General features: G+C 41.0%; 1 protein-coding gene across 1 annotated transcript in view; it reads right to left on the bottom strand.

The window, feature by feature from the left end:
- kcnh5b (potassium voltage-gated channel, subfamily H (eag-related), member 5b) overlaps positions 1 to 12,034 on the bottom strand; it is a 143,226-nt gene that overhangs the window by 108,459 nt on the left and 22,733 nt on the right. The window contains exons 5-6 of the mRNA XM_008283422.1: positions 7,747 to 7,749; positions 5,450 to 5,565 (exon numbers count right to left, since the gene is read on the bottom strand). Of these exons, the coding sequence (XP_008281644.1) occupies positions 5,450 to 5,565; positions 7,747 to 7,749 (119 nt within the window). The remainder of the gene's footprint in view (positions 1 to 5,449; positions 5,566 to 7,746; positions 7,750 to 12,034) is intronic.

Below are 12,034 nucleotides of genomic sequence, written 5' to 3' on the forward strand. Positions count from 1 at the left end.
TGATGGTGGAACATCTTTCTACTGATGATGGTGGAACATCTTTCTACAGATGGGTTAGAGTTAGGTTACTACTAGGGACATCCCAATCAGATATTTTTGCCCCGATCCAATCTGTCATTTAATATTTAGTGTAAGCCGATATCTGGTCCCAAAGCGGTACCACTTTCTTGATAATATACACTTCAAGTATAGTAAATATATCAATGTATATGATTGAAATCCTAACAGCTCTGCAGTGCATTCAGGAAAAAATGCACTTCCACATTCAAGCTGTTAATAAATGTTCTATAGGTTGAACCTTGTTGTAAAGCTCCAGTAGAACACTGTCTGAATTTTGTAAAACCCGCTCCAAACTGTTATCTTTCATCTTGGAAGACCGAAAATTGCACAATCATGAGAGAATCATCCTATGTCATGCTGTGAGACAGGTTCAAGGACGGCCGTTGTCATGGTCTTGCAAACAAAGACTGCTGAATGCAACCTACGTCAACTAACCAACCAATGGAAACGCAGTATGAAATGACGTCCTGATCAGCATGACACTAGCTCCCTTTACAAAACTGGCATCCCGGGTTGGCTTCTCTTTCCGAGCCACGACCTCCTCATTGTCCTGTTTTTTGGGATTTCTCTCCAAACACATAAATGCCACAAGGACAAGGGCTCCCTTCACGTTTCGCTAGTTTCTTTTCTTCCCAATCATTACTCTTTACACTTCAACACTTGTGTACTATTACTTCAATTAATTCTAATGTTGCTACTACATATCCCTTGACTTCCAATACTAACACTTCTTCATTTGTCTGGTACCTATACTATAGCATCTACTAGCATTTGTGCTAACGCTATAGCGCCTCTACACTTGTACTACCGCTACCAAAAACTGCATTTCAGTTCTGGCACTACTCCGACTACTACACCTATTATCATTTGTACTACTTGCAGTTCTATACCTGTAATGATGATACCACTACCTTGCTTATTGCTGCCACTAGAAGCACTTCTAAAGCTGCTGCTGTACCTCTACCTCTCCTCCATACTGGTAATTCTTTCACTTCTGCAACAAGTACATCAAGAGGGTTTTTACAACAACAACCACGCAACTGAGATATCACTGGTCCTGTCAGTACCACTTCAAATGCTGTTAAATCATCACGAAGGCCCGCTTCTCTCCTCCGTTAGCCTCGCTTGTCCTCACAGTGGGATTCGGTCTGATGTTGAACAACAAAGCGAAGCGGCAGATCAGCGGATCAGCGGCGAGTTTTACAACAAAGCAGCTCCGTGTTATCATCCAGTTCGTCAGAGCTGCCAATCAGACGGCCTCTGGTCAGGAATTAAGTCTGCCAATTAGCCCAGCGGCATCGTGAGGCGCAATAACGAGCCTTCTCACAAACGTAGACGAGAAACAGCCGTAGTATCTGTTGCGCATGTTAAGAACATTATGCAACTCTCTGACAGAAAATAATATCTGACTTCTGTACTTCCTGCTGCTTTTTCTCCCTTTAGGTTCATTTCTTTCATTTCCTGTTTCCCCCCTACACACCTTACGCTCCCTCATAAACAGACTGAAGAAGCCGTCTTCATTCCCCAGGCGTCCAAACGTACACTTTCGTCGAAGCTGCTCAGATTCAAAACAAGGTGTCCTTTGATGTCGATGCCACAAGCAGCAATTATTTGACGCTGATGGATGTTAATGGCGCAACAACGCGGTCACATGTGCCACGTATGCGAGCAGGAAGCGTCACGGGTCAGGACGCCATGTGACAACATGGGATCAGCATCAGGACCGGCGTTACAGATGTTTCTGTTATCGCTGGCGAGAGCAAACATAACATTCTGCAGCTGGATGATTCAACCTTCATGAGAGAGACCATCACGGCGACCAGAGGATTCTCGCTGTTTTGCTCAACATGCGTTTGTTGGTGCAATGTGAGCCCGTCCCTCAGGGCCGAACTGTCCAAGCGGAGTGCGACGGGAACGTCCTGAGGAGTCTTGAGGACGTCCAGATAACATTCAGCACAAATGACCTGCAGTGTGGCACGACAGACAGTCACGAACCAAAGTTTACATCCGTTTATGACGACCATGTACATCAGGGCAGTTTTGAGTTTCCAATGACTCCTATAACTCTGAATTTTCTGTGATGGAACAATTAAAAAAAAAGAAACAATTATGCATTTTGGTTCTTTCATAGATTTGTTAAAGGTCTTCTGGAAATATGAAGAAACCTGCTGAATCCAAACTATACGTACAGAAACACTAACATTTGATTGGCTATTTTCACCTCAGTTCAGTTCTTCTGGTTTCCGCCCACCAGCTTCTGGTTGTAGGATATGTTCTAGTGCCCTTTTATGGTTGGACTTGGTTGGAAGTTTCCATCCACTTGGAAAAACCATGTGTGTCTTGGCAATCTTTAGTTTCCAATTTGTTTATTTTATTAAAGGTCTTCTGGAGATACAATCAAATCTGTTGAGTCAAACATACACAAATGTTAATATCTGGTTACATGTCCATTTTCATCTCAGTTGGGTTCTTCTGGTTCTGTCCACTAGCTTCTGGTTCATCTTTGACTCCTCTGGACAGAATCGCTGCAGTTCAACTAAACTTGTCGTCTTTCTGACTCAGACTTGTTTCTTCATCAGTACACAGGTTCTGGATGGTTTCAGTCAGGACTTTGGGGAGACCAGTCTAGAACCTTCATTCCAGCCTGATGGAACCATTTCTTCACCACTTTGATGTGTGTTTGGGCTCATTGTCTGGTTGGAACATCCAACTGTGTCCAAGATCAACCTTCTGATGATGGTATCAGGTTTTCCTGAAGAATGCCCCAGGGCATGATGCTGCCACCTCCATGCTTGATGGTAGGTTTGGTGTTCTTGGGGTTAAAGGCCTCACCTTCTCTCCTCCAGACATGTTTCTGCTCAGTGTTTGTTCCATCTGACCACAGAACTTTCCTCCAGAAGGCCTTTTCTTTGTCCATGTGATCAGACTTCAGTGGCACTTTAAGGTTCTGCTTCTAGAGGAAGAACTTCCTTCTTCATCAGCCTCTCAGCTCACGTCTGTCATGTCTACACGTGGTCTTCACAAGTCTACGTACATTCGTTTCTTCAACACCACAACTGTTCCTTTCATCTGACTCTAATTGCTAGATTTTTTTTCTCCCTGCGACTTCTTCTGGTTTCCCAAAAAGAAAGTTGAAAGGTTGCCATATGACGCAGTTTAAGATACTCAGCGACTACTGCACACAGCGTTTGGCATGTTTACATACTGGGACTTCAAGGAAGCGTTACAGGAGCGTTACAAGAGCACTGGGAGCAGAGCAGCGCTGCACAAGAAGAAGACTTCAACTGGGACAGTCATATCAGGTATGATGACACAGAAGTTGTTGAAGTCACATTACAAGAGTTACACTGAGATTTAAGATTCAACTTTATTGTTAATTCACAACAAAATGGCGTCTTTTCACATGTCAGCGCACAGAAGCAGCCGGTAGGGTTAAAAGCTTCGCTGAAGGAACCAGCAGTGGAATCCTGGTGGACTTGAACCCTCAACCTTCCAAACAGGAGTCCAGAGACTTTACGGCTGAGCCAGAACGAGGGCAGGTAAAGCTGAGACTTCAACTTAACGCTACAGAGCAACGGCAACAACGTTTAAAATCCGTCGAACTGCCCTGCAAAACTGCAACTACGGCAAAAAAGCTGGAAAACTGACATAATTCACATAAGATGTAGGGTTTTTTTTAATATGCCGAGAAATAATTGTTTAAGTTTGTTAAGATCACGAGTTTCTCCAGAAACATGTTATATTTTTGGAAGGATCAACTGAGCTGGATGAGCCTCAGAATAACAGAAGGTTGGAGGTTTTCCATCGTCTCCTCCTGTCCTTCCCTCCTGCCCTCCTTCTCCTGCATGGTCCTTTATTCCACCTACTTTCCTTAATGCTCCTCTCTTTCTTTCATTCTTCTCCTCTCTGACACCTTTAAACCTGAAGCCACACCTCTTCTCGTGCTCGGAGCAGGAACGAAGCCCAAACAAACCGTGATTAAAGCCAACACACTTGGGCCGTCATGAATAAAACAGGTGGCTGAACTCCGTCCTCTCTCTCCTGCCAGAAATCCATTTTCTAAATTTCCAGCAGCAGTCACAATCATTCAGAGTGCCGAACCTCCCCGACTGCGTCTCCGCGAGCCGCATGAAATATTAATGACGACCCGCAACCCGCAGCGGCGGCAGCGACGACGAATCCGCCGCTCGCTGCGTCTGGCGGCTTGAAGCTAGCGTGCGAGGACGGACGGACCGAAGGCGTGGCTCCGAGCTGTTAATGCAAGCGAGCGGTTTCTTTGACTCGGCGCTCAGGAAGTGCTCCGAACGCGGTGGTTAATGTTTCATACGAAGCTTTATCTGTGCAGAAGTAATGCAAAGAGCTGCATGTTTGCAGTCAGCGTGCATTGAAGGTCCTGCGGAGGAATTAACTCCCAGCTGGTGTCGGAAATAGACTTCACTGCAAGTTGAGGGTGTTTTCCTCGGAGCGGGTTTAATTTGAAGGGTTGGACTGATCCTTAAGAGCAAAACTGAGATCTTCAGATCTGCAGAATCACCCAAAAGACTAAAAGTTCAGTTGTGGTGTTTTTATATATTATATTTATTTGGACATCTGGACTTTATCTACACATGATTTAAGGCAGATGTTCTTATTGGAAAAGTGACTGTAGACGAGCTGCTCTGCACCAAACCTGACGCTGCTAAGTACATGAGAAAATGTTTTAAATCCTTTTAATTAACATTAAAAAACATACTACTTTGAACAACTTATTTTTTTATTTCTAATCAACTTAAACACTCGTTTTTATGCTGCTAGTCATTAAGTGATTAAAACACATCTGATTGTAGAGGACAGCTAACTCTCTCAGCTCGGTGTCGTTTGTTGTTTGGACATCATTTCATTGGAAATTGATGCAAACTTTTTGCTGCCGAGTCCAAACATTATTCTTTTGCGCACACCAAAGAAAAAAATAAATAAATCTAAGCTCGTCTTTTATTTTAAAAAATGCCCCCCCCAAAAATCAGCTGCACCAGATTCTGTGAAAAAAACAAACTAAACATGATATTACACAGATATTTAATGGTAACCGACGTTTTCATAACCGCATTTGTTGCGACAATTTCATCACATTGAAATAAAGTTTAATTAAAGTCGTGTTGAAGTTTTAAATCTATCCTTGTGTTTGCGTCGTGTTGCTGCTGCCCCCAAGTGGCCAAAAAAATAGAGTTAATGCCGTTATAAATCACCAATGTTTAAATATGTGTTGATGATGATGAATATTTGGGGGATGTTGGATCGCCAGCAGAAACCAAACCAAGTGTGAAGCAGGAGAACCTGTTGCCATGGCTACCTGCGCTTTAAAGTCTGAGCAGAGCATCTTTGTGCTGCGTCGGTGTTTTTGTTCTCTCACCTCGGCCAGCCTGGACTGCTTGTGGCTGACTTCGTGCTTGCCGATGGGCGCCAGCTGCTGCAGCGTGTTGCGGTTGTTGGTGAGCGCCCTGGTGAGCCGGGCGAACTTCGTCCATCCTGCAGAGAGAAGACACGGATTAATGAAGCGTCAACGGGCTTCCAGAACAAAACATCGGATCCCCCCGATCACGACTCCGAAGGGGATTCACCAGAGCAGCAAAATACTCCCACAGCTCCCACCGGCCACCGGAGGCCCGATGGAGTCGTTCCCAGTCGGTCGCTTTACAACAAAAACAACACAGTGGCTGAGTTTAGACTGATCTGACAGATTAATGCTGAACTGCAGGCAGTGTGTCCTCAGAGCGGAGAGGAAGACGGTCCACAACAACATAAAACGGTCCACAATAACATAAAACTTTCCAAAACAACATAAAACTGTATCTACAACAACATAAAACTGTCCACAACAACATAAAACTGTCCAAAACAACACAAAACTGTCCAAAACAACATAAAACTGTCCACAACATAAAACAGTCCATAATTACTCAAATGTTGTCATTTTGAACCAATTTTGAGTCAATTTGACTCAGTTGAAGTACTTTTAGACAATAATTTAAGAACATTTGAGTCATTCTGGACAGTTTTGAGTGAATTTTTGAAAAAAAAATTTGTCACTTTAAACATGTTTGAAATTATTTTGGACACTTTTGAAAAGAAAAAAAAAATTAACTTGATCAATAAATAAATAAATGCAGCATGGATCAGAACCAGAGAACAGAGGAGCCAGTTGGTGGAGATACATCCAGCATGGTGGAACATCTTTCTACAGATGATGGTGGAACATCTTTCTACAGATGATGGTGGAACATCTTTCTACAGATGATGGTGGAACATCTTTCTACAGATGATGGTGGAACATCTTTCTACAGATGATGGTGGAACATCTTTCTACAGATGATGGTGGAACATCTTTCTAGATTTGAGGTTTCTGGAGGCTTTAAACATGGAAATAGTTGAATATTTTTCATATGTGTTAAAACCTCTCAGCACCTGTGGGACTCAAAACAACTCAAATTTTGTTGAAAAAGATTCAAAATGAGTTCAAAATGACGACAGACTTCTACACAATGACTCATAATTGTCATTCTGAACACAGTTTGAGTAACTTTGGACTGTTTTCCAGTTATTTTGGACAATTCTTGGGTCAGTTTGGACAATTTTATGTTGCTTTGGACATATTTTGAGTTGTTTTTTTTTTCCTTGGACAAGTTTAAAATAGTTCTGGACAAACTTACACTGAGAGGAAAGTGAAATGCACCAAATGGATAAATCAATAAATAAAGTAGCATCTACACCATGTAGAGTCTCCGTTTGTCTAAAGGTTAAGTCTGAAATGCCCTTACTGTGCTTCATGGCCTTGATTAATATCCTCTTCCTTTAGAGGCAGGTGAGCATTTCATCATGCCTTTTTAAGAAGTGCCCTGTTCATGAACTTCATTATAAATGCAGAGGAAATGCAAAACAAGCATTCTAAGCAATAGATATACACTCTGCTTTCTCACCTTTGTCCAGAACTTGGTTACAGGAAAACAAAATGAACAAAATGCTGCTCTTCATATTAACTCTCTGAACCCAACAACAGGCCTGAAGCCCAGAGACAAAACTGCCAGAGTTACACTATTCAAACTGTGGAAACAGAAATCCAGCAGACCTTGAACACATCACGTGGTTCCGTCAGAATCAGGACGTTTCATCAAAATCACTTCATTTTTTAATAAACTGTAAAAACTAAACCGCTCGCACCAGATCCTGCGACAAACCAGAACATCTGGGCGTCTCTGATCAACTGAAGGAACCAGAAACCCAAAAACTTTTCAGGCTGAACTGCAGGAAGTGTTTCTACTGAGCAGGAAGGAGATGACCAGAGACTCAAAATTCTCCAGAGTGACAAGAAAACGGTCATTTTAAACCAATGTTGAGTGATTTTGGAGAATTTCTGAGTCAGTTTGGACAAGTGTCGAGTCATTTTAGACTTAAACTCCAGTGGGACTCAAAATGACCCAAAATGACCCAAAAAAAAATGTGACCAACCTGGCTCGAAATGTGTAATTTTAGCTAAAATCAAGTCTTTTAAAGAAGTTTAAATTAATCTGGGACAGCTTGAGTTACTTTGGGCAACTTTTGAGTCAGTTTGGAAAATGTCATGTGACAGAGAAGTTATGTGGGTTTGTATACTTTGGGTTTCTAAGTTTCTAATCGTTTTGGACAATTTTAGACTCGAGATGAAACTCCAACCTACTGGATCAATAAATAAATGCAGCATGGATCAGAACCAGTGAACAGAGGAGCCAGTTGTTGGAGATACATCCAACTGATGGTGGAACATCTTTCTACATCTGATGGTGGAACATCTCTCTACAGATGATGGTGGAACATCTTTCTCAAGGTTGTCGAGACCATAAATAGTTAAATATCTATAACATGCCTCCAATTTTTCCAAATTTGGTAAAAACTTTGGGACTCAAGAGTCAAAAAAGTCCAAAATCAGTCATTTCGGACAATTTTCTGGGAAAATTTGGACAGTTTCTGGGTTACATTACAGTAAATTTGGGGTATTTTTGAAAATCCTCTGTAACTTTGGACAGGTTTAAATCGTTTTTGGCTCATTTTAGATTCCTGAGCTCTCTCCTTCTAGTCATGGTTGTTGATTCCAGTTTTTTAATTTTTATTTTTTTGGCCTTTTGTGCCTTTATTATATAGGACAGTGAAGAGAGAGACAGGAAAGTGGGGGAGAAGAATGAGGAAGGACTTGCAGCAAAGGGCCATGAGCGGGATTGGAACCCATGGCTGCTGCATTGGGGACCAGAGCCCCGCACATGGGTCGCCAGCTCAACCAGGTGAGCCACAGCAGCGGCGCTTATTCGTTAATGAAATCCAGAAGAAATTCTACTTTTTGTCTTTATAGCTGGATCAGACTGATTCTCTCTCCTTCTTCATGGTTGCTCTGTTTCCATAGAAGACTTCATACTGCAGAGACAAACGAACCCACAGCGAGTAGAGACGTAGCCGGTTAGCCATTGCTAACCGTGAAGCTAACGCTGGGTTTCTGTGTATCTGATCTCTACGTTACAGCTCTGTGTGTGTTCCTGATGTTGCTGCTGGACGAGATGCTCTAAAAATAAAACCAAATGTTTGAAAAGGCCAGAGAGCAGCAGAGTCCCTCCACACGTCGGCATCAACCCTCTGAAAGGAGCGTTAGCGGCGATGAAGAGCAGCTCCTGACCCTCCGGCCTGCAGAGGTTCATAAAACCCTCCTGAACATCAGTCTGCTGCTGAACCCAATCACTGGAGCTCCCTCCGGCTGCTCTCATTGTACAGCCTCCTTTATACCAGCTTCTAGACGCTGGTATTTAAAGCTGGTGCTGTGCAGATAAAGCTGCGGAGCCACAATAGCTGTTTCTCAATACATTTCCTGGAGCTAAATGGCTGCAGCGGTTCTTATGTAACTCACTTTATGTCGTCCAGGATGTCGTTAGAAACATCTCAGGCTGTTCGCTTCCTCTCCTCAGACACTGAACTTCACATTTTGCAGCTTTAGAGATGTTTCTCCACTAAATCAGACATAAATATATCAGATTAATATACCTGATTAAACAGTGAAACATGTCTGGTCTCATCTGTAGAGGTTCAGGAAGCAAAACACCAAATAACCAACGTTTGTAAAGTTTATTTTTAATGCTGGTATTTTTCACGACTAATATTTAAAGTCTAGGAGGGAAAAGATAAAACTTCAGATATTTACTGTTGCATAAATGTTTTGGACTTTATCTCATAAATTCAATTTATTCTTAATAAAAAACATTTTTCACACAATTATAAGGCTGTTAGTAGCATTATTGAGTCTAACTGTATTTCTGTAATAATTTACTGTGATTTTATAGACTTTTTTGGTGTTTGTTTTAATTAAGTGATAACAAAATCACTGAAAAGAGAATTAATTCATCAAAGAAAAAGGCCAAAACTGCAAATCCACATCAGAAATCTGTATTAAATTCTCGTCCAGTGTTTGACTGTAAAATTAAAATATTTTTGGCTGTATTTATATCAGCCAAAAATATTATTTTACAGTAATTTGAAAGAAAAAATATGTGTATTATATAAAATTTTAAATGATAAATCAATTTTATATTGTTATTCGAGAGATTGTTTTAAAATCCAGATAACACATTCCAACAGGACAAAACTATAAATAATGTCCACATTAAATATTAGTGCTTTACAAATAGAAATCTCTTCTTTTACATGTGTGACTGTAAACTTACAATGTTTTACTGTATTTAAATCAGCTTCAAACACATTTTTAAAAGTTATTTTTAAATGTTTTTCTTTGTTCTAACATTAAAGTTTTCCACCGTTCTTTTAATGTTTTAGCCTCGACAGTCCAGATGACCTCTGCAGCGACAGAACCGGATCTGAATCTGGACCTTCATTTCCTTTTCTGGGGCAGTAAACACTGAACACAGCCTTCAGACGACCGTTAGGCTGATACTCGGGCTGATGTACAGACTTCAGAGCCGACGACAGCCGAACTAAACTCAGCGAGCTGCAGCTCTGACTTACTGCTCACACGCAGGACTCCAGCTGCCACTTCCTGTTAGCTCGAAGCTGCACTTTGCTGCTTAATTATTTACCGGGCCGAGTTCTGAGTGAGGGAAACCGCTCAATTAGCAAAATAAAACGACTTCAAATGACCCAAAATAACCAACCGAGGACGGAACCGAACACAGGAGCTGATGTGTTCACCTGTACACTGTAAAAAATGAAGCTTTAGCAGCAAAAACGCAAAACAGACACAAAAAACAAGAAAAAGATCCAAAGGTGTAAATTTAGAAATGACCATCTGTTGTTTTACGTTTAACTGTAAAGTTAAAGTATTTTTACTGAACTTACAGCCACAAAAAACACCGTTGTATAGATACTTGTCTTTTAAAAATATTATGGATTGAAAATACTTCACTGTTTTCTCCTATTTTGTTAATTATTTCTAATAAAATCAGAGAAAACTATTAATTTACATGTTGAATGTTAAAAAAACAAAATTGCAAATAACGTAACATAAAAAAATCATTTTTTAAAAAATGATTATTTGTTGTTTTACAATGTTTGACTGTAAAATTCAATTTTTACTGTATTTAAATCAACTAATAATTAATTTTTACGGATGCATTTTTTTATTTGAAAGAAAAATTAGATATATTTAGGATTGAAAAATAGCAGATCACTTTTTTGTCATGTTAAATTACAGATAATATCGAGTAAAATCACAGAAATAAAGTATTAATTGACACATTTACTGCATAAAAAAATATCTTACATTTTAGAAAGTGTATATTTTTTATTTTACAATGTGTGACCATAACACTGAACTGTTTTGTTAAAACAGTAAGATAAAAATAAGATAAAAACACCAATATTCTAAAGATATTTGTTGTTATTTTTAGTTTTTTGCCAGATTCTCATACTTTTATAACATTATTTTATATTATTTTTTACAGTGTGTAGCGTGATGGTGCAGCTACCGCTAATATAAAAGTCAAAAAGATGTTTTCATCCTGGAAATGTTTGGAAAATGTGCTTGTACATAAAGCTCCAAACACTGTGACTGTTGAATTTAACCAAATCAAGATAAACCCAACAGTGAGGAGCTGGGCTGATGGCTCGTGTTTGTCGTTGTCCTCAGACTAAATGCTTCCCATTGTGCCGCCGCTGCCATGCATTATGGAGCAGCGCCGTGCATTAACGTGTTGGGGAATAATGGAGGACCACCGGCGCAGAAAGCAGCCGCCGCGCTCCCGCTCAGACCCGGACACGCTTTGGTCGCGAGGCAAAATGGAGGCGCCGGTCTGGGTTTGTGTAAATACAAACTGACAGGCTTCAGGCTGCACATCCCGGAGCTGGAAGGACCTCACGCCGAGCACCAGGGCAAACAAACAGCCTTCATGCCCCTCAATGGTGATTCTCCTGCTCCGGCTGCCCTCAAGAACGCAGCACAGCGTGATTTATCAGCACCATGGAGCACAATGGGAGTGGAAATAAAATAATAAAATAAGAGAAAAACGGAAAGGCCTGCGCTAAAAATAACACGAGAGCAGAACGAGTTCCACACCAGGAACTGTGCATTTAGAAACAACGCTGGATGGTTTCTAAGCAAACGTTTATCTGTAGCATCTGTTTTATAGAATCAGCAGCCTGGATGCTGAAGGAGAAGCCGAGCAGGAGAGTCGAGGTATCAGCTTATCGTACGAGTCCAGACACTTGTTTAAATTAACTCCACAGCCACCTCTGACTTCCACATACAGTAAGCCGGCGTGCTAAAGTCTAATTCACATGTTTGTTGCTAAGAGATAAGAATGTCGTCTTCATTAAACTCTAAAGCCGTTTACATCCTAACGGCACAGAGGACTTTGTTCATGTCGCGTCAACGACAACCTAAACGGCAGAACTTGTCAAACTCAACCAAACACTGAACATCATCACAAACACACCATCCCCCCATGAAGCACGGTGGTGGCAGCATCATGAC

The sequence above is a fragment of the Stegastes partitus genome, unplaced genomic scaffold (genome assembly GCF_000690725.1).
Source record: "Stegastes partitus isolate 25-593 unplaced genomic scaffold, Stegastes_partitus-1.0.2 Scaffold310, whole genome shotgun sequence".
In the NCBI taxonomy this organism is placed as follows: domain Eukaryota; kingdom Metazoa; phylum Chordata; class Actinopteri; family Pomacentridae; genus Stegastes; species Stegastes partitus.